The sequence below is a fragment of the Equus caballus genome, chromosome 17, assembly GCF_041296265.1.
Source record: "Equus caballus isolate H_3958 breed thoroughbred chromosome 17, TB-T2T, whole genome shotgun sequence".
Classification (NCBI taxonomy): Eukaryota; Metazoa; Chordata; class Mammalia; order Perissodactyla; family Equidae; genus Equus; species Equus caballus.
Window position 1 is genome coordinate 56,406,381 of NC_091700.1, and position 24,119 is coordinate 56,430,499.

Consider the following 24,119-nt stretch of genomic DNA (forward strand, 5'->3'; position numbering starts at 1 on the left):
AAAATGTGTTTGCTCAATTAGCATATTTGGGAAAGCAGTTGCTTTTGCAAAGACCATTTATAGGCATTGACTTGAAAACATATCAACAGTCGTAGATAAGCATTTTTCATTGTTAATCATCATTGCTATACTTTCATTTTTTTAAGTGTTTCTAGCTGGTTTCTTTTTATGGTGTTTACTAAAATTTTAAGGATATGGTCTAAAGGCAAGATTTTCAAACAGGTTAATTATATTAATTCATTTTTAGCTTCCTCTTAAAATATTCAGGTTTTATGCAAATAGTCTCTATAAATTTTGATTGATCATTTTCAATAGTGCTCATTTGCTAATTTCCTCCCTCTCTCTGTTCTATTTGCCCTGTTTCTTTATAATTAAAAGAAAAGAAGGAAGATTCTCTTCCAAAAGAAACAAAAACAATGGTAACAATAGAATGATTTATTATGTAAAATTATTAGTTTTTGTGTATAGATAGCTTTTGAATTTTGGAAGAAATAAAAGAAAGCAGGTGGTAGGAATCTGTCTCCATGCATTGGCTCTTTCATTTTCTTCAATGGCTTTTTCACTTTTTTATCTGCCCAAAGCAATTTGAGGAATACTTTTACTTTTACAACAAAGTTCCTGATTTTTAGCAAAAGCTGTGAGTCTAGATAGTTTCATTGATGTGGGCATGTATATTTTATCATCAAAGGGTTACTTAATAAGAATAATAGACAAGATAGATGGATTATTTCCTAAGCTCTTTATAGACATTATCTCCTATAATTCTCCTTGTAAACCTGTGAGGTCATTACTGTTTACTATGTGAGAAAACTGAGATGTAGGGAAGTCGAGTAACGTGCCTAGCAAGTGGTGGAATCTAAACTTAGACTCAGATCTGACTTAAGAGACTGAGGTTTTAAATACCAACGCCATGATAAAGTATCTCAAGGAAATCTATGAGTAGGCTGACATTTTTTTGGAGTAGGAATATGCTCCCTAGCTTGGCTTCTAGACAAGGTTTTGGAATCTATTTAACCTTTATCTAAAACAGGCAGTAGGTTTTAGAGGGGTACACATTTTTACATATTATATATTCACTCTTTGGACTTTACTGTAGTATTTCAACAAACATGATGACCATTAAATGATGTTTATACTAGTATCAGGGCTGAAGCCATCCATATTTAAAATTAGACATAAGGTAGCTATTAGAAAAAATTAAGCAAAACTGTCTGAAGCAAGAAAATGTGCACTATGTGAAGCAATGGAAAGAACTTTGGAGCCGACAGCTGAGGGGTTTTACTGAAGGATGGCCATTTATATAAATTTGGGTGAGTAACTCTGAGCCTAAAATTTCTTCATCTGTAGAATGGTGAGATGAGTAATTCAAAGCATTGTTGCAAAGATTAAATGAGATAAAATGCAAAATGCCGGGCACACAAAGGAATAAACATTAATTCCTTTTTCTCTGCTCCAAGTTGTGAATCAAGTCAGGTGTGTTTTTGTGTGGAAGGGTATCCATACTTTTATCGTTTGGAATTTGATAAGGGTGACATGTTTACTAGTCTCTTTTTTGTACTCTATTCTCCTAGTTAAAATATGGATGCAGCCTTTTGATGTTTAGTTGAATTTTCGTGAGTACCTAAGCTGGCAAAAATAGCTTGTTTACTTTGCATTGAAGGGTAGAAGATCTTAATGATAGAGGAAGGACAATGATGACCAATACTGCATTTGCTTTTAATGTCATTTAAACATCCAGGTTTCTCCCATGTTAAAATTTAGCTGTCTTATTTAGTTTGTGCTTTAGTTGGCAGAGCTAGAATAAAACCCTTGAGGCTAAGTGTTCAGATGATTTCATATCTTATAGCATCATCAACAGTTTTAATTTTTGTATAACTTTAGAAAATATACTCTTTTCTAAAAAGGGAAGATCAGAACCGTAGTGAAATGTCTTACGTTTTTCTGAAATTCTGCATAATACAAGAATGAAAACGTTATGTTCTGTCAGCCATGCATTTTGGAACAGTTGTTTAGTAATTAGATTTTGAATAAGATTGTTTTTTTGTCTTGAATCAGTGGGGTGTTTTTTTTTTTTTTGCCGTGAAATATTTGATTTAAACAAAATGTTACTGGACATGGTACATATGGAAGAAATGATTTTAGAGCTGTGCTGAGGGGAGGGGAGACTATAGTTCTCCATTATATTTTATTCTGTATGGAATGTTTTACTCAAAGTTTCAAAAACAGATAAATTAGTCTATTATAAAATTTGTTTCAGTTATATATAATAACTTTCTCATGTGTTAATAAAGCTTGAGTTTTTTTTCCTTGTTTAGGTATAGAAGGTGAGTTTTTATTATAAAATGAGGCATTTAATTTATATAGGTCAAAAGTAGGGTTTAGATTTTTTTCTGTCATAGAAGGCAAAGGTGAAAGGGCACTGAGCTCAGAGTCGGAGGCCTGCATTCCAGTTCCTGTGCTGCCACTAGCTCACTTTCTTATGTTAATCAAGTCAGTTGACCCAGCTGGTTCCCAGTGTACAGCAGAGGGTGAGCTACATTGGATTTTTAATTTCTGTGCCTTAAGGGTTACAGAGCGTGGAGGGACTGAGGAAGAGAAAGCCAAGGGGATACTGCTCACATATATGAGTAAAAACACCCACTTTAACCTGAGCTTATCTATTTTATATTGAAATTCTACCTAACATTTCATTTGAAAGAAGACTGCCACATTTACCAAAAAAAGAGATAATTTAAAAAAAAATTTGAATCTGCCCGATTAGATTATCTTCAACTTCTCTTACAATTTATTATATCTATGTTCCTTACTCTCATTACTTGGAAACATAGTGAAGAGCAGACAAGACTAAATCAGAATACCTGTGTTCTAGCTCAGTCTATGTTACTAAATACTTGAGCAAATAGTAGTTTCTTAGTTGGACTAACTGTTCTTCACAGAAACTTACTGTTTCGTAGTCTGGTTTCAGGCTACCATTGGCCAAGTTTATTTTGTGGAGCTATAAATATTGAATTGGAACATATTTCTTAAACAGGATTAATTGGTAAACTAGAGTTCAGTGTTGATCATATTACATGACTCCAGTGGACACAAATGTTATCCATAATCTTCACAGAAAGTAAGAGCTAATCCAGCTTTTACTGTCAAGTTTCAGTTACCCTAATATAATAGAATATTAATATAATTGACGTAAATATATTTTAAGTTCTACTTTTGGAGTTCATTACACAATTTTTTGTTTTTGCTTTTGAATGAGGCAGAGACAGTTTATTTCATTTTTTGGATTGAAAAGTAAAATCGCAGGTCAAAGTTGTCTAATGGGGACTGAGAGGAAATGTTAGGGATATCTGGGGTAGAATGAGTTCAACCTAGAGCCAGTTCAGAAAGCTCAGTAAGCTTCGAAGTGGTTTTCAAACATTAGTAATCCTCGTGGCATGCCAAGGATGGAAGAAATTTAATTCTCATACTCTAGTTACTGATAACCACAGGAAGAATATGAGTGGATTGAGATGTGCCATAAGGGCAGGTCAATAAACACTTCATCAAATATTAAAGATCTACCATATCTTCAGTACTATATGAGGCACAAAGTATCCCACTGACATGCCTATTTTACAGCTCATTTTTTAAAATAAACTTTATATTTTTAATAGACTTTATTTTTTAGAGCAGTTTTAGATTCACAGCAAAGCTCAATGGAAGGTATGGAAATTTCCCCAAAACTCCCACCGCTATGCATACATAGCCTCATTCGTTGTCGACATCCCCCACCAGAGTAGTACATTTGTTACAATTGATAAACCTACAGTGACACATTATCATCACCCATAGTCCATAGTTTACATTAGGATTCACTCTTGGTGTACATTCTAGGGGTTTGGACAAATGTATATCCACCATAACAATATCATGCAGGATGGTTTCACTGCCCTAAAAATTCTCTGTGCTCTGCATCTTCGTCCCTGTATCCTCCCAACCCTTGGCAACCACTGATCTTTTTACTGTTTCCATAGTTTTGCCTTTATTACATGATCTTTTGGGAAAACAGATTTGTCTTTAAAATGGTTATTTGATTAGGTTTTATATTAAAATTTGTTTATATTTCTATAAACTGACTACACAAGCTAACCAGGCAGGCAAAAGTAGCCTGGAAATTCCAGAGTAAGTAGTTCCTATGTGTATTACTGAAGGAGATACGTACTCATTAGTATTTCTTTGTTTAAGGTAGCCTAAATATCACAGGTTATTGTCGAGGGTACACAGTGTGCGTTTCATATGCTGACTTCTGTTTTTGTGACTGCTATACAAATTCTGTTAGAAGGAACGGACTAGAAGAAATTTTATTAAATTACACACAAAATGGCTATTAAAGGACAGGTGACAGTATTACTGAGTTTTTTAATGAAGTGAATGGCCATCCTCACTCCCTACCCTTGCCAATCATAATCTCTCATTGTTTCCTCATAAAATTACAGCTGTGGGAAAATGCTGAAGGAATGATAATGTAAGATAAAGTGACTCAGTAAGTTAAGTAAATATGAGTATATAGCTGGAGCAGAGGAAAACATATTGTCAGTAAATAGAGCCCCCGACAAAACTACCATAGAGAGCTGGGTCAGCATTTAGGCCTTAGAGGCAGAGGCAGAAGAAGAAATGTCCAGAAAGAAAAAGGGGAATGGTGCAAAACCCAAACTTCCTGAATTTCAGAATTATTTTCCAGGCTGCCCCGGCACTTAGGAGTAGGACTTTTTCTCCTGCTTCATTTGTGTGGCCCAGAGTTTCTCAGCCTTGGCATTGTTGGCCTTAGGACTGGATAATTCTTTGTTCTGTCAGCTGTCCTGTGCGTTGTAGGATGTTCAGCAGCATCCTTGGCCTCTATTCATTAAATGTAGTAACAGCTCCTCCCCACCTCACCCCTGCAGTTTGTAACAACCAAAAGTGTCTCCTGACATTGCATAATACCCGCTGGGAGGCGTAATCACTCCAAGTTGAGACCCACTGATGTAGCACCTTCCTTAGAGTACTGGTTTGTACACTTAGCTGCCTTTCTCCTTACTATTTGTGGAACAGAGAACATGACCTCTATTTAAGCGTGTTTCACACCTACTGAAGTATGTTCTGGGTTCCAAGTGACTTATTTACAATGAGCTTTTGCAACACAGCTCATTTATAAATGAGGGGATATGTATTTGTCTGTGTGCTCACTCCAGACGTGGTACGCACTAATGAGAGAATGAAGATGATATTCAGGAAAAATGTAGTTGTGACCTGTCGAACATGTTTTACAGATGAAGTTGTGCGTCTCCTTTTTGCATTGGTGCTTTTTTTCCTGTGATGTCACAAAGAGTATTGCATATTGTATCTTTTCATTAAAAGGAGCGATAAAATAGTAAATATTGGCATGAAAAGAGGGCACATTTTGAATATTAGTTATTTTAAAACCAGGTTTTGTCTGATGGCATGGCTGAGGTGAGCACAAATCTGAGTCCCAGCACAATGGTTCTAAAGTTCACTGTCTTAGGTGGAGATGATGCTGGACAGTTCCATTTTATGAAAATTATCACAAATCTTTGTAAGACCTTGCTGAGGGTCAGAGACCAAAGGGCCCTGATCTGGACTCTTCCTCTAATGAGCTCCTTGACTTGGGAAAGTCTCTTCACCTCTTTGGGTTTAGAGATTCCTCATCTGTCAAATCCATGGGAACAGACTAGATGGGCTTCCAGAACTGTGCCAGCTCAAATGTAGTATCGGAGTTTTAAAAATATGTTCATGAACAATGAAATGAAGCATTTGTTTGAGTTTTAAATCTGTTACAGAGTAGTGAAACCGAAAGGAAGAAGCTAGGCTAGAAGAAGAAGAAGGTATAAATTTCATTCAAAGACAGCTCCAAATAAACTGATACATTAAACTGAGGTGTGTGTTCTATAAAATGAAAGAGGTCCTCATTCAGTGCTAAAGATCACTACCGATAGACTATAGGAAGTGGTTTTTGTGGGTAACCAGGTTTGCCCTCGACTACTCTGCAGAGGGAATATTTAAAAGTTAAAAAAGCAAGATTGTGCCTTTGACAATAACTGAAAACCAAGCTGTCAGAATCATTCTTTTTGCTTCTACTCTGTGTAAAAAGATTGTGAAGACATCAAATAATGTGAAAGAAATCTCATGGTCGGTCATCTCCATAAAACCGTTTAATTGGCTCTGGCTGGAGTAGTCTGTGAATCTTTTAAACATAGTAGAGACAGCTTTTCAAATACCAGTGTCATATTTATTATATAAATCCAGCTCACTCACTCAGCAAATGTAGTGTCCTACCTTTAACAGTATATTTTATTGATAAAATATAGATTTTTAGATGTCTTCTAGCCAGTTCTGCAGCTGGGTATGGAGAAAAAAATCATTCCATTCTAGTTCCTGAAATAATTACTTCATCTCCTACAGTACCAAATATATTTTCCTTCTCAGTTAATATGCAAAGCTTCAAATGTTGTCATATGTCATAAAATTAGATAGTTCCTTTTCAAATTTAGCTATAGTATTTGACAGTCACCATTCAGAACAGTGACCAGAATAATAAAAAATAATTCTCTCCTTTCTTGAGCACTTTTTAATTTTTCTTCCTGCATTTTAATTGCTTTGCTAAATTATAGACATAATATCTGATGCTTCTAACCATTTCGAGACCGATTGTTAATAAAAGGGGCATAGAGAAAGGAGTGCTAATCTGCAAGTTTGTCTCTAAAATGCAGTTATTGAGTTATGCCAGATATATTCTTAGAGTTCTCCCTTCTTTTATTTAGGTGATGATGGCCCCTTAAGGATGATAATTAATTTTTGGCTATTGGTTTATCTCTTTTACATGCAGACTAACACTTAAAGATTTAAGCAGCAGTGTTTGGATCAAAACCCAGGTTTGCCTTAGAAGTGTTAGGGCAAAGTCACACAGCTTTCCTGGGCTTCAGTGTCCTTTAAATAAAGTGGAAATAATGGTTCTTTCTTAAGAATACCATGATGGATACCTAATGATGAGAATTATGTTCATGCCAAATATTAAATATCATTTCTAAATAATAGGATTTGACCAAATTATCTTAGCATCTTTTGCATCCATCAGGTAAAATTGTAAAAGCTGGATCTGTAAAATTTGAAGAATAGAACTCAGTCTGTCATATAATTTCCTCTGCTATGAGTAGGGTCAAAGGAAAGCAGTCTTTTGGGAAAGTAGTTTCAAAGGTAAAAGGTTGAGGAAGAAATAGGATAAATTTCCAAATTCGTGCAAATTTTTGTGCTCTGATAGTTCAGTTGGACTTTAAACTCTACTTTTGAAATAGATGCTTTCTCTTTTTTAAAACCGAGAAACCAATTTTTTTGTGTCTAAAAGGGAACATATTTCATAGCTGCATTAATTTAAAAACGCTAAAATAACAGGGTGGCAGCACTCAGTAAGAAACCAGTGTGGCTTTTGGCTACATTTCTGTTGCTTCTAAGTCCTTTTCAAGTATCATAATTAACTGTACTCTTTCTGCTGTTTAATCTGCTTATCCTTTTTCCTATGCTATTCCTTGAGCTGGTAGATCTACCCCTTCAGTAAGAAAGAAAATGAGAGGAAAATAGTTTGTGTCTTGCTGTGGTGATCGCTGTGTGTTGCATGAAGCTTTCTTTATATGTAAATTGTTTTTCCCTCCTCATTCCAGTCCATTATTTTTTCCTGTCTCTAGATGTAAGGTTCTTAACGATGTTGGAGATTTCATCAGATGAGGACAGACAGCTGGTGAACATTCTCTGGCTCTTCAACCCTTTTTCAATATCTTGCTGAAGTCCCCTTCCATGATAAATACCTAGAAATATTTAAAAGCCCAAACATTCAAGAAAATTTTTCTTATAATGCTTGCTTCTTTATGTTTTTACCACAATGTCAAGTTATTTGATGAGATAATCATGCTATTATGTGGAAAGAGTTTCCTTTTCTAGAATTAAATTTGATTCTCATGTTACCACTATGAATTTTATTCTTCTGTTACCAAGGACCAAAAGAGTTTTAACAATGCCCCTCCCTTTTCTTTTTCTTCCCCTTGCTTCCCTCTGGTTATAAAAGTTGACAGATGTGAACCCCAGGACAGCTTAAGAGGGTATATCAAAGTGGGGACGATAAAGTGCATTTAACTTAGGAAACTTGGAGCTATTTTGAACATGTTAAATCACTACTCTTTGCAAATAGGAGGAAGAAGGCACCTACGACCAAACTCTTGAGTTCCGTAGAGGAGGTGACGGCCAGCCACGGCGATCCACTCGGCCAACCCAGCAGTTTTACCAACCTCCCCGGGCTCGGAACTAGTATGAAAAGGTAAAGTTGGCATTGTGAGATGATTTCCATATAAAGAAAGATGCTATTCGTGTTAAATATGTAGGTCCAATTATTAATATTTCATAATAATATAATAGAAAAAAAGATTTTTTAACACTTTCATTTGTGAACTATTTAAGACTATACCATAGTTACAAACTACTTTTCCACCAAACCTTTCTCCACAAATGCTGTCCCTAATCCCTTTTTTTCTCTTTACCTCCTCCCTTCTATTGGAGGTGATGATAATCAGTGAAATGACTAGAAGTTTGAGAGCAGAAAGAAGATGAAAGAAAACTAAGTACCAGATAATCACCAGCCTGGATAACTGAGTCTATTTTTTATTCTTTAATTAATTTCAATCCTTTTTAAGAAAGAGGAAATGTTTCATAGTATGTCTTCAGGAAGTGGATGAGGACGACGTGATTTCTTATTGAGATGTAATTTTGGGGCCCTGGCTATAGATCCAGAAACTTTCATCTTAGAGTTTCAGAAAGAGAGTTGCTATCTAAAAATCATCTTCAATAGGAAGGAAGAGAAATATAACAAAAAAGTCAGGAAATAATGGGACCAATCTAAGACATCTCATTTTGATGAACAAAGACCAGATTTATTATTAAGTCTTTAGAAGGAAATATTTTTGCCGTCTTTGGTAACATTTCTATTTTTTTTATTATGCCAGGGCTTTGGAATATTTTTTTTAATAATCAGAGTTTTCCCATTACAGCTTTTGTTATATATCAATCTAAAGACTATTTTAGGGGCTGGCCCCGTGGCTGAGTGGTTAATTTCGCATGCTCTCCTTTAGCAGCCTGGGGTTCGCTGGTTCAGATGCTGGGCATGGATGTATGCACTGCTCCTCAAGCCATGCTGTGGTGGTATCCCACATAGAAGAACTAGAATGACCTACAACTGGGATATACAACTATGTCCTGGGGCTTTGAGGAGGAAAAAAAGAAAAGAGGAAGATTGGCAAACAGATGTTAGCTCAGGGCCTTTTTCCTCAGAGAGGGGATAAAAAGACTATTTTAGACTTAACTATGTATTTTTTCCTCAGTATCTTCGGCTTAGTTGCAAGAGCATTGAGAATTTTTAAGAAATTGTTCTCAGTTCCTCATTTCAGCTATTCATTCTGCTAAGGCTGTTATCCACATTGTATTTTTCCCCTGCTAAGTGACTCTCAATTTTTCAAACCAGCTGTGGCTCTTTAGCGCTTGAAATGTAGATAGGGTGAATTGAGATGTGCTGTAAATGAAAACTGTATACTAGATTTCAAATACTTAGTTTTAAAAAAAAGTGAAATATCTTGATTTTTATTGGTTGCTTATTGAAATGATAATATTTTAGATACATTGGGTTAAGTAAAATATGTTATTAAAATTAATTTCACCTATTTATTTTTTCTTTTTTTAATGTGGCTACTAGAAAATTAAAAATTACCTTTGTGTCTCACATTATATTTCTGCAGGACAGCACTGTTCCAGAGTTTTATATTTCCTTCAGCTTCCCCAAAGTTCCTTCACTGGTTAAAAATTAGTTGTGTCATCCTAAGTGAAGAAATGTTTTCTTCTATTTTCTAGCCCTTAGCTCCTTATGCAGTAGGAAGAAATGTTTTCTTCTGTTTTCTAGCCCTTAGCTCCCTGTGCAGAAACCTGATGCTGCTTGACTTCTGATTTACCTGAGCAGCCACCGTAGCACCTTTTCCCTCTTATCCTTGGTTTTTCTTTGTGCTTAATACAAGGCTGTCAAATAAACACACGTGACCTACTGTCCGTAGTATCACAGAAGAGCTACTTCTGGACTTTGGGCATTTTTCTGTAGCCTGCAAGAACTGACCAGAGCAGAATCAAAGTATACGTAAGGACTTCAGCAACTTTACATTGAGCAAGATTGAGCAGCCACTCTTATTTATTTTTTTTAAAGATTTTATTTTTCCTTTTTCTCCCAAAGTCCCCCGGTACATGGTTGTGTATTCTAGTTGTGAGTCCTTCTAGTTGTGGCATGTGGGACGCTGCCTCCACATGGCCTGATGAGTGGTGCCATGTCCACGCCCAGGGTTCGAACCGGTGAAACCCTGGGCTGCCACAGCAGAGGGCATGAACTTAACCACTCGACCACGGGCCAGCACCAAACATCCACTTTTAAAATAAGCTCAGTGTCATTAGAATTTAATCTCTTTTAAGGTGAATGAAAACTAAGAATTCCCTCTTAGCTTTCTGAGTTCTTTTACATTGTTTATAAAACAAGGTTTTAAGGTCTGGCCTGCTGGCGTAGCTGTTAAGTTTTGCATCAGTAGCCTGGGGTTCACTGGTTTGGATCCCAGGCGCAGACCTACCCACTGCTTGTCAGCCATGCTGTGGTTGTGTTCCACATATAAAGTGGAGGGAGATGGGCATGGATTTTAGCTCAGGGCCGAAGTTCCTCAAAAAAAACAAAATACAAGGTTTTAAGATAAGGCAAAGGTTCTCCACTCCCTGATTGCCCTAGGGCAGGGGTTGCCTGACAGTCCTGCAGGACTCTTGGACTCTGCAGGGGCCTTGGGGCTAGGCTCTGCAGGGCCGGACAGGACAGAGAGATCTCTGAGAGTGAGCAAGGGTGCAGCCGAGTGGGTGGAGCTCTCAGTCCCCTTGGCCCTTCTTTAGTTTCTTTCATATGTTCTGTATACTAGGTTCTGTGGAAGATTTCCTGTGGAGAAGAGTATACTGCTTAAAAGTAAATTACAAACTGTAGCCTTGGGGTAATTGTAGCTTATTCATGTCAAATAGTGTAGTGCAAACTGTTACTAATCAACTGAAACTTCACAATCTTACTGGTTTTCTCTGCTCCCTGAGTTAAAACTTTCATCTTTCCCAGACGCTTGCCTTGGTTGTACTGTTGACATCAGAAATGTGTGACACAGAAATTTTGAGTTCCTGACATCAATAAGAAAATTAGTTTTGGTGGCAGAAGTGAGGGGGTAGAGTGGGCAGTCTCATGATGATATCCCTAAAAAACCTCTCCCTAAAAAAATAAAAAGCAAGACACATATGATCTTTGCTGAAAAAAAATTATTTTTATTCATTTTTGCATTTTACTTCAAACATGAAAAATTATGAAGTAGAATTAAATTTCTCTTTGATATACTGTATTTGAATGGGAGGTTCAGCAATAATAAGAATTTTTTTTTTGCTCTTATCATGCAACTGAATATATTATTTTCTCTTGAGAGAAAAGATTTTTTTATTTCCTCATTCCTGGTTTCCATTAACTTAAACATTTGAAAAGAAGATATACATTATACCAGCCATTTGACTTCCAGCAAATGTAGGCATGAATTCTAATATATGCTGAAATTTTTCTAAGGTTTTGTTATCTAAACTTATTCAAGATAGTAAGAAACACTTTAGGCACTTTCTATTATCACTTTAAAAAAACATAGTTTTGTAGTCATAGTCTTTCTTTTTATGTTTTACATACTTTCTAGGTGATGAATGAGACATAGTAGCTGTTCAGTAAGTGTTTATTAAATGTTTATTAAGTGTTTATTTAAAAAAGTGTAAATTAAATATAAGTGTATATTTTGATAAAGTTTTTGGTGTGTAATTTACACATTCCTTGATTGTTCTAAAAACTTTTTTATAAGCCCCCTACACCACCCCACATACACATATACTTCCCCAAACGTGGAGAGGAAATTGGATTCTGCTTGAACCTGCTACTAAGGGTAGAGATGAGCAAAAGCAGGAGACACCTGGGAGTCAATGTGGGGAAATAGGCTCAAGCCTGAGAAAAATTGGTGGCGAGTCGGATCGTAGCCTTGAGGGGAGATAGGGCCCAAAACTCCAAATTTTTGGCCCTGGACTCATCATAATTGTACAGACAACTTAGAAATATGAGCAGCTGTGGACAGAGAAACTATACATAGTTCTTTATTCAATGAAACTGACCCAAACCATGTGCATTTGAAAAGACTTCTGACATGATTGGAGTCCTTGGAACTAGATACTAACTAGTAGGAGCAGACCTTAGAGGTGAATTTTAAGCTTCATTTTCAGGGTAGGGTAGGGTCCCCCGAAGACATTCTAAAGGCTGAGGAAGGCTTAAAGAAGGGAAGAAGGAGAGTCCACAGCAAGCGGCTTTCAGTGGCTACAACTGAGTGTGAACCAAAACAATGGATGTTAAAAATATGTATTGGTGGTGACAGAAGAGTATGGCTTTAAATACGTTAGGAATTTGCCTTTGATGTGTTTGGTACTATCATGAACTCTGAATAAGAGTGATATAATCAAAATTAGGCTTAAGAAAGATTGCTGTTAGTTGTAGGGTGGGTTACAGCACCAGGAGAGAAGGAATCTCAGAATCGATCGCAGTGGTCCGGTTGAAGAGTGGCGAGAGCTATCCTGTCCTGTGAAGAGACAGAAATGGCAGCCTGTGTGGGAAGAGTTTGTAAGACTCAGCAGTGTGACGCTCCCTAATGTGTGGAGATTTAGGCTCAGCATGTAAAGCAGTTTCGTAAATGTTGACCCACTTTGAATTTCATTTCTGATTTCTTATTTGTTTCATGAAAGGATGGTCTGCACAGTTTCACATATTAACCAGAAACCTTGAGACCAATAGCTAAGCATAGACTACTACATAAATACCATGACTTTGTTTATTTTCTAAGGTCCAGGTTTTAACTCCATTTTTAGCTGGTAAAAAATGTATTTTTAGGGGCTGGCCCTGTGGCACAGTGGTTAAGTTTGCACATTCCGCTTTGGCAGCCTGGGCTTTGCTGGTTCGGATGCCCGGTGCGGACATATGCACCGCTTGTCAAGCCATGCTGTGGCAGGCGTCCCACATATAAAGTAGAGGACGATGGGCATAGATGTTAGCTCAGGGCCAGTCTTCCTCAGCAAAAACAGGAGGATTGGCAGTAGATGTTAGCTCAGGGCTAATCTTCCTCAAAAAAAAGAAAAAAATTTTTTTTAAAAAATATATTTTTAAATACAAACTTTTTTGACAATCTGATCTGGCATCCTTTTGCAAAATTTTTCAAACCAAGGTCAGGAAAATGATCACTAGAAAGATAGCTGTTACAGAACCCCATGATGCCAGCAGAATAGGCATCATGTGAGAATAATAGTGCCCGAAGCTCTTTATTTTCTAAGTAGGAGACTCTTTACTTCAGACGCAGCCATGGAAACTCTCCTGGTCTCTGCCCAAGCATTCTTTCATGATGGAGCTGAAATAGGACTGGAGCAAACAGGGCTTCTCTCAGCTCTTTCTGTTGTCACCACCCAAAATGTTTCAGCCTGAGTGGTACCTAACAAAGGTACAGAGCAGGCAGGAGGAGGTGACAGACTAAAATAAATTACCTGTGTAGACTAAACCAATTCAGAGGTATTCAAAGGGGAAATGGAGGTGGGTAAGAGGGGGCTAGAAGCAGTTCACTGGCAGACTACATCTTTTTTAGGTCATCTGTTAAAAACCATTCAGGGGCCGGCCTGGTGACATAGTGGTTAAGTTTGTGCACTACACTTCAGCAGCCTGGGATTCACAGGTTCAGATCCCGGGCGCAGACCAGCACCGCTTGTCAAGCCATGCTGTGGCGGCATCCCACATAAAATAGGAGAAGATTGGCACAGATGTTAACTCAGTGCCAATTTCCTCACCAAAAAAAAAGCCCTATTCAGTTAATCCAAATTCCTGAAATCAACATGCTAGCAATAAAGGGGCTAGCAGTGACGGAGATGCTCTTTAAGAATTTCCAGAAGAAAAAGTTATTTTAAAAGATTTTGCTTTTTTGTTTACATATTGGTTTGTAGATACTATGTTTATTAGACAACAGTGTCCAATTTATTCTACTTGAGATCTATTGATATCTATGCAAGCCCTTCACATTTACAGAGAAGTTTCAGCAGAAGTGTATTCTGAGTAAGGAAAAGTTAATCTGAAGGTCCGATTTCACTTTCTTCTTCTCTTTTTAAATAGAGTCTTTGTGAAGAAAGGAGCCATTGACTGAAACATCCTGGCCAAAACCTGTTGATAGACGACCTGCTTTCCCTTTGGAATAAGATGCAGCCATGGTGGATATTATTATTTGGAGAACAAAAATGCTGATTTTAGGGGGAAAAAGTTCAACCCACACAAAGAATGGGAAAAAATACTAAGTTAAATAAAGCAAATACCTTTTACAAGTGAAAGAATTTTTTCTTCTGCCATCAATAAAACCAATGTGCTATTATATACATTGTTTTACCGTATGTTTTCTTTGCTGAATGTTGTCTTTCTTGTTCATCTGGTATTAATCCCATATTATAGAATAGAACAGCTATTACAGAATACTGAAGCTTCTCGCTATAATTTCAGAATTAACTGACTTACACAGCTTGCCACATTTCTTGCAAAAACAACCTGAAGCCAAATAGCAGTTCTTAGTATGGTAATAGCTGTTAAATATGACAAGAAACAGTATTTAAAACTTGAATATGTTGTTTTGAGCACTCTACTAGCTTTTTCAAATGTGATTTGATTGAAAACAGGCCTTCCCTTCCTTATAAAATATGTGGTGTTTCTTTCAAGATGCATCTGGTTGCAAATAATAGAAAAACCAACTCAAACTGGCTTACACACTAAAGGGAATTTATTGGCTTGGTTCACTTCCAGAAGTGCAGTAGTTTCGGTTGGTTTAATTTGGTGACTCAGATCCTTTCAGGATCAAATCCTTTCAGGGTCTTGAAGGACCCTGGCTCTTTGCATCTCTCATTTCTGCTTTCTCTGGCATCAGCTTCATTCTACAGCAGGCTGCCCCATGTGGTGACAAGATGGCTACAACCCTTGAGCAGGAGATGGTGTTGGAGTTGCTTCCAGAAGTGCACTCAGAAGAGAAAGGAAGCTTTTCTCCTTAGGCCACATTTACTTGCATTGTGCTACTTTTCAACCTGTGAACCAGTAACTTCAGCAAAGATCGGTGGGTTAGTTTAGGCCTGATCCAAGTACCCCAACCTTACAAGTAGGAGGGATATGCTTCCCTGGAAGCATATTTGTTTCAAGGCAGAGGGTATACATCTGAAAGTCAAGATGCTTGCCAAAAGGAGAGGGAGGAGGTGTTGGAGAAGCAACCAGAATGTCCCTTACAGAGAACGAATATGTATGAACTACAAACTCTTCATTTAGTAGCACAAAGATAGTCTTCCCATAGTCTCAATCCTATGAAGTCAGAGGTGAACAGTTAAAAAGAAAGAATGAGACAGAGGGAGGGAGGAAGAAAGGGAGGGAAAAACCAGAATAAGAGAATCCTCTGGCTGAAATAATTGACAAAATTTAGTACTTTGCTTTGCAGCAGAGGGCCTTAGGTGTTCTCTCAGGGCTGTCAACTCTCAGCTTGCTTTCTTTATGAGCCCATGGTTGATGGTTTCTACGATATGTTAATAAGTGAAAGGGTGAGGAAGACATGGCTAGCAGTGTTGGGTTTTTTTGTTTTGTTTTTAGCATTGCTATGCATCATAATCAACTAGGAGTGGAGTGGCCTGGGCATTGGTATTTTTTAAGAGATCTGGAAGTAATTCTAATTTGTATTCCAAGGTTGAGAACCAGCAGGCCATTGTTTTGATGAGTTTGACTGTTAAGTCAATAAGGGAGGAGGCAGAAGTACTTAAATGGAAGTCTGAGGGTAGCTTAAAGTACTGGTCCTCTGCACTTTCTTATTCGATAGTTGGGGACAGTAATAGATGGTACAGTGTTAAGCTTGGAATAGACTCTCAGTCGATGGCACTAGTGTTGGTTTGTGGTCATCATTATAACTCAACAATCCCTAAGAACAGCTCTGTATGGTAATATGTGGTATATATGATTTGACGTGAAGATAACAAGAAAAGTTGAAATTGGACAGCAAGTGAGGCCAGCCTATATGCTCACTGATTGCTGGTGGCTGCTGGGGCAATGAAGGGTAGGAGTACATTTCTGACAGAGCAAGATATACTTGGCTTGGCTAAATACATCAAAAGCTAAGCTCCACTGTGACTTTCTGTTATTAAGGGCAGCTGCAGGCCTGGATGAGCAGATAGGGTATGTAAACGTGATAATCGACGCTATTTGCTGCGGTTTCCCTAGGTGCCGGCACTGCCCCTAGCCCCATGCGATTCTCTCCTATTTCTATACAGTTACAGTTCTCATGGGCCTTTCTTTCTTAACTAACACATCATAGCCAACTCCACTGCCTGCAAGGCGTAAACATGGAAGGAACAAAGAAGGAAAATATGACGGTGCTAAGAATTGTGCTCCCACTGGGATTAGGCCAGAGCGGCCATCACTCTTGCCAGCCCTGACCCCTGACTGGCACATGCAGGAAAACAAGATCTCGCCCCGTGTGTGAGCGAGTTAGGGTGTCAGTGCATGGCTTGGAGAACTTTTGCTAGGCTCTATCTCTTGCTCCTTTTGGAGTGGATAGATAATTTGTGCTGTCTTTCAAAAGTAAAGAGTGTGCCAGGATGGTATCATTCTTCACTATCTCCCATTCCAGTAACACTTCTTGAGGTGAAATGCTGTAGATAAAAATATTCAGTAAGACAACATAACATGTTTGATAAAGGAAAAGATAAGGCCACAGATGTCAAATATAGTTTTGTAGAAATGGGGAAGAGAACAGGGTTAGCTCAGTTTTTTTAGCTATAGGAAAATCTTGAGTTTGGTGTCAAATAGTTGACATTACAATAGGAGAGAGAAAGTTCAGTCAAGAGAAGTAGATACTCAGCCAGCGGAATAGATTCCACAAATGGCTGGGGCAGATCTTCCTCTGAGGTCGAGGTAGACGCAGGACTCTGTGTCACTCAGTGCCAGTGTATGCCTGGCAGACAAGTGGGTGGCAGAGCTGCGCCAGCTCAGAGAAAGACAACAGCGGGGCAGGAGGCCCCAGGGCACCTGCGGATCCACCACTAGGAGAAATCCTGGGCTCAGGATGCGGGTTCATTGGTCATGCACAAGAGCTCAATGCTCTAACTTCCCCTTCCTTTGCCAGATTTGTCAACCAGGGTTGGGGGAGGGCCTGCCACGTTACTTAAAATGGGCTCACAATCAATTCCTTCCATACAACGGGCCTCTCAAAGGGATATTTGGGCCCACATTCTAGAAGAAAAGCTAACTAATGCATGAGTGTTTCCAAATCTGATTAATGACAAGGTTGATAGAGACATTTGGCAAATATTTATTTTCCTCTCATTTATTTTCACTCATTTGAGAACACAGGCAAGAAACACACCAGTAGCTCAGTGCTTTCCACGAAAGACGTGGGATCCTCCTGGACTAGAGAAATACCGAGAAAAGCTGGGTAGTTACTTGGAGAATATGGGACTTAAAGAAGTGTTTGTTATAAACATTAGAGATTCTGCTCACAAAAGGATGAAACTGCCTCCTTTGACAAAGTCAGTGGGTGTCAGGAACACAGCAGTCAAAGGGGAAATGGAAAGTGAAAATAAGGATATCAAATAAGGAAAGAGTCCTTAGAGTACACCTGAAAATGAAGCTCTTTCAACTCCATTCCCTGGGAAAGGAAGCTATCTGCATGAGGGAGGGCTCCCACGCTACCCAGGAGGCAGAGATCCTGTTATTAGAACCGGTTATGTTAAGAGATTTCTCTTAAGTGATCTGAGGATTGTCTCTGGGCAGTAGCATGGATTTTTCTGGCACTGTGGTAATTCCTTTCTCTTTTCCTTGCTAATTTTTCGATCTGCCTTCCTTTCAGATAACACAGTCTATTTTATGTCCATAATTAGACTGACAGTGTAGATTGAAATCTCAAGACGTTGCTTGCTGGTGTTGTCAGATGCATGTTATATAATCCAGGGGAGTGAACATTATAACTTGAGAGAATTATGATGGCATCACATTTAGTTTCACATTGGGGTGGCCTTAACTGAAGTTATATAATGATTCAGTTCAGACACTGCTGGGCTACCCTCAGTGAGTCTTTTATAAAAGGCTTTGAGAGACTAGCTGCTCATTTTGCAGGGTCTAGATAGTTTTTTAAAAATAATAAATTTAGAACAGCTGTAGTAAGGAAAAATACCCTTATGAAAGGGCCGGCAGAACTTTCTTTCTGATACCTGTTTTAGTGTTAGCTAGTTTGAGGAGTACAGAAATATCCATGATTATCCACAGGCTGTTAAATGCTTTGGGGTTTATAGGAAAAGAACAAAGTTTGGAGGAATGTGATGATGTAGTCTAACTGCAGGTAGCAAGCTCTTGCCCTTTTGTCACTAAAGGCAATTTTGTCAAAGTTCAGGGGTTCCAGGACTTCTTATGGTCAAGATAGAGCAACAGGGGATGGAATTACCTTCCCACCTGAAAAACTTAAAGAACTGGATGAAATGTATGAGACACTGACACTCAAGACATTGGACATGAGGGAGAACCCAGACAGTGCCTGTCAGTCTCCGTGAGTTGAGAGATGGAGGACAGAGTTCAGGGAAGACAAGGTAGGTAGATTGTGCAGGCAGAATACCAGAGAAATGGCTCCTAGAACTAGGTGTAATATCTAAAACTATGAAACATTTAGGAGAAAATATAGAAAATCTTTATGACCTTGGGTTTAGACAGAGTTCTTTGCTGTAACAACAAAAGCACAATCTGTTCTTTTATAGGAACAAATTAATAAGTAATAATTAAGAATTTCTGCCCTTCAAAGACATTGTTAAGAGAATGAAAAGGCAAGAAACAGACTTGGAAAAAAATATTTGCAAATCACATATCTGATAAAAGACTTGTATACAGAATATATAAAGAATTCTCAAAACTCAATAAGAAAACAAGCCAATAAAAAAATGGGCATAAGATTCAAACAGTTGACAAAGAATAGATACAGAAGGCAAACAAGCACATGAAAAGATGCTCAACACCATTAGTCATCAAGGAAATGCAAATGAAAACCATAATGAGGGAACCGCTATGCACCTATTAATATGACCAAAATTGAAAAATCCCACCATCCCACGGGTTAGCAAAGATGTGGAGGAACTGGGACTCTCATACGCTGCTGGTGAGAAGGTAAAATAGTAGAAACTGTTTGGAAGACAGTTTGGCAGAGTCTTAAAAAGTTAAACATATACCTCTTGTATGTTATTCGTGATAAGTGAAGGCATATGTTCATACTTAGACTTGTACATGAATGTTCGTATTATCTTTATTTGTAATAGCCCCAAACTGGAAACTCCCTAAATGTCCATTAACGTGTGAATGCATAAACAAATTTTAGTATATCCATAAATGAAATACTACTCAGCACCAAAAAGGAATGAACTATTGATACTTGCAACAACATGGATGAAGCTCAAAGTGTCTTTGCTGAGTGAAAAAGCCTACACCGTCTTCCTGCGAGGAGAGAGACAACATGAAAGAGCAAACATACTATGTGATTACATTTGTAAAAGACTATAGAAAATGCAAAGTAATCCATAGCAACAGAAACCAGACCAATGAATGGTTCCCCAAAGATGGGGAGTGCTGGGGAGTGGTGGGAGGGAGAAATTTACCAAAGGACATAAGGAAACTTTCCGAGGCAATGAATATGTTCATTATGTTGATCGTGGTGATGGTTGCACAAGCATATATATGCCAAAATGTATCAAATGGTACATTTAAGTGTATGCACTTTCTCATATGCTAATTATACCTCAATAAAGCTGCTTTTTAAAAATCAATTGCGTCCTCTTGACACTCGCTCTTAGAAAACAGCCACCATACTCTGAAGAAACCCAGGCCACATGAAGAGGTCACGTGTGTTTCAGCCACAGCCACAGCGGGGGTTCCAGCTAACAGCCAGCCTCGATGTGTCAGTCATGGGATTGAGCCGTCCTGGAAGTGGATCCTCCAGTCTCCAGTCGAGCTGCCCAGCTTATGCTGCATGGAGCAGGAATGAGTCTTATCCACTGAGCCTTGCCCAAATTATAGATTTGTGAGCTAAATAAATCATTATGGTTGTTTTAAGGCCCAAAAATGAACAAACATAAGAAACAATTGTGAACCCAGGGTGGATGTTTTCTTGCTCTTAACTTGTTGAAATAGTATTGGATATTGACTGCTGCATTCAATGAAAAAGTCATGATGTAACGTTTCACCCTTCCCTGGGGTGTGGTGACAATATGTTGACAGTTCTGTCTTTGTTAGGAAACATTTAGCATAAAAATATTAGTAATTCTTTATGATCATTTTAGAGAGATGGAGTCTTTAAATTGTTGCTGTTATTTGTAAAGCTCTTGATTCTCAGAGGGCAGATAGAATGTTATAATTATGGTTATTTTTGTTGTGTTACAACTATTTAGACTTTTAGACTAACTCTCCTTGTGGCCTGGGGTTTTGTATATATATGTGTGTGTGTGTGCCTAAATTTTCTGTGTTAAACTTTCATCTTTCAGAAGCCCCAGGCATTTCTTGAAAAGGACTAGAGTTTTTGATAGGAAACATTTGTCCATTTGAACTCTTTCCATTTGTTTCTTTGTATTTACTATATAGTTTTCAAGTACTGACAGAAGTAACTCTAGTACATGAGGCCTAATTTGCTACTTAATAGGTACTTGTTTTAATTTCACAAATCTTTTAGATCTCTTGGGAAAATACAGCTCATAGATGAAGAGCTTCGGCATCTTTAAAGTACTCTGAATTCTTCTAAATTTTACATGGCAGATTTTCAAATGTGAAGTAATTTCTCCGTCACTGATTTCACGTTAGATCTTATGACATAAACATGCTAAAATAAATACACTCACATAGATGTATTTACATACTATTGTAACTCTTCTGTTCTTTGTACTCAGGTTTATGTGCACTGAATAAATATCTCGTACATTTTGTCTTAACCTTTTGCTTTGGATTTATAACATACTAAAACTTATAAACTCAATAGGGGAATCCAGATACATGTGATAATCACAAAGTTGAAGACTCTTTTAATCATTTTATATGAAACACTCCATTTTGAGATGAAACATAGTAACTTTTCCATGTCTTCACGGTGTTGGCAAAGCAGTACCCTTTATATACAGTTGCTTCCATCTAAATTCTTCTTTATACCCCTTAAAAAGCTTTGGGAACTCATTTCTTTGTCCTCTGAGTAAGAAGGGAACTGAGGCCATTTGCTCTTTTCTTGTTCATGGACAACACGGGTAGAAACAGATTGTGGGCTGGCCAGATTACAGTTTAGTCATCTCCTAAAATAATTTCTCCCATGAATTAACTTGATCAATTTAGTATAAGAAAATTGTGCCGTATGCTGTATGCTTATATGAAACCAGCTTATTCCACCCGGAATTGTTCCTTCCAAGTGTCATTTATACCACTTCTTAGAACTTAATTCTTGGATTCCTCGTGGTGAATAGTTCCTGTTTAGGTATCAAGGTCATGTCCAGTTGCTCAGTTGAGATTTCCTGGGTTCAGATGTGTCCACTTTAGCCCCTGAATCTCATTCTTTACTTAGATTTTACACACCAATAAAAGAAAGCTTCTAATATTATCAGAGTAACACTACAAACAAGGCACCAATGGAATTACTTACAAATTTGCTTAAACACATTCATAGGACATCTTTCAGGTTGTTTACCTAGCCGCCTTCTCTCAGCATTGCTTCTCCCCCTGTTTTCGGTATATAGTTTCAGAGAGACCCACTATGTTGGCATAGTATTTACAGCAGGGCGGAAGTAGAATCATGAAGAGCCTGGGAACAAGGACTCTACTGCTTCTTGGCTTTGTGACCTTAGTCAAGTAGCTTAACCTTTCTAAGTCTCTATTTCCTATTTGGGAACCGGGGATAATAGTAATACTTACCTTGTAGGGTTACTGTGAGACAGAGAGAAGCAGCCTCTGACATCCAGAAGCTTGCCTGGCACTCAACTCTCTTGTTGCCCGTAAACCATTTCACAGAACACCAACATCAGACAAGTTCTCCCTGTGACCGTGATGAAGCGAGAAAAAACAAAAGCACTCTGTAATCACGTCTGAACACCAAAAAACAAAAACAGAAATAAGAACAAAACAAAACAAAACAAAAACAAGAATATTGTCCAAACCACAAATGACCAAACATCTTCCTTTTCTGGCTACTTTGAACGACTGCTGCTTCTCTATCAATTTTAGCTTTAGCTCTGCTTTGTTCATCCCACCATCTAGATAACAATTATAGAGATATCCAATCCTAGAATTGTCCTGCTTCTTGACAACATCCAATGCTGAGCAAAGCCCACTTTTCTTGTACCATTCCCAAAGTCCCCTAACACAGGACCAAATCCTACTGTATTAACTGCATTTTCTAGTTTCTGTACTGGATGTTTTGACATCTGGGGCGTTGCTGCCTTCAGGCCACCTTTCATATGCAAACTAACAAATCCAAAGCTCATGTACACTTGTGAGACACCAACCCTCCCATCCTAACCTCCCAGAAACAGGCATCAGACAACTAGGGGCAGTCTCTATACCCCAGCGTCCATTGAAATTATTCAAACTCTCCTAAACCTGATCAGCCCATTCCTTCCTGGGAAAACTACAGTGAAGACTTTTTCCCAGTGCCCCTCGCTCTCTCTGCCTGCTACCAACCTCAGGGTTCTCTCCTGTGGTGCGTCCCCCTCCTCTTGGGAGCTGTGTATAATAAACTATCTTTTCAATGGCAATTGTTGTCCTCACCAAACTTGAATAAAACCAAAATCCCAGGTACATTTTTTTTATTGAGTTCATAATAGTTTACAACAATGTGAGATTTCAGTTGTACATTATTTCTTGACTGTCACCACAGAAAGTGCTCCCCTTAACCCCCTGTGCCCACCCCCTGTCCCCCTTCCCTTGGTAAACTGTTTTCTTTGTCCATGTATTTGTTTTTATTCCACATATGAGTGAAATCATCTGGTGTTTGTCTTTCTCAGACTGGCTTATTTCTCTTAGCATAATTCCCTCCAGGTCCTTCCATGTTATTGCAAATGGGATGAATTTGTCGGTTTTTATGGCTGAGTAGTATTCCATTGTATATATATGCCACATCTTCTTTATCCAATCATCTGTGAATGGGCACTTGGATTGTTTCCGTGTCTTGGCTATTGTGAACAGTGCTGCAATGAACATAGGGGTGCATATGCTACTTTGGATTGTTGATTTCAAATTGTTTGCGTGGATACCCAGTAGTGGGATAGCTGGATCATATGGTAGTTCTATTTTTAATTTTTTGAGGAGTCTCCATACTGTTTTCCATAGTGGCTGCACCAGTTTGCATTCCCACCAGCAGTGTATGAGGGTTCTCTTCTCTCCACACCCTCTCCAACATTTATTTTTAGTCTTAATGATTATAGTCATTTTAACAAGCATAAGGTAGTATCTTCGTGTAGTTTTGATTTACATTTCCCTGATGATTAGTGATGTTGAACATCTTTTCATGTGCCTATTGGCTATCTGTATATCTTCTTTGGAAAAATGTCCGTTCATAACCTCTGCCCATTTTTTGATCAGGTTGTTTGTTTTTTTATTGTTCAGTTGTGTGAGTTCCTTATATATTATGGAAATTAACCCCTTATCAGATATATGATTTGCAAATATTTGCTCCCAGTTGGTGGGTTGTCTCTTTGTTTTGATCCTAGTTTCTTTGCCTTGCAGAAACTCTTTAGTCTGATGCACTCCCACTTGTTCATTTTTTCTTTTGTTTCCCTTGTCTGAGAAGACATGGAATTTGAAAATATCCTTTTCAGTTCGATGTCAAAGAGTGTACTACCGATATTATCTTCCACGAGTTTTATAGTTTCAGGATGTATCTTCACGTCTTTGATCCATTTTTAGTTTATTTTTGTGTATGGCA

General features: G+C 38.1%; 1 protein-coding gene across 8 annotated transcripts in view; it reads left to right on the forward strand.

The window, feature by feature from the left end:
• Positions 1-14,545, forward strand: part of TDRD3 (tudor domain containing 3) — a 172,451-nt gene extending 157,906 nt beyond the window's left edge. For all 8 annotated transcript variants that reach the window (XM_023621675.2, XM_023621674.2, XM_070240332.1 and 5 more), the window contains 2 exons: positions 8,213-8,338; positions 14,291-14,545. In XM_023621675.2, the coding sequence (XP_023477443.1) occupies positions 8,213-8,329 (117 nt within the window). In that variant the 3' untranslated portion in view covers positions 8,330-8,338; positions 14,291-14,545. The remainder of the gene's footprint in view (positions 1-8,212; positions 8,339-14,290) is intronic.
• Positions 14,546-24,119: the final 9,574 nt, after the last annotated feature.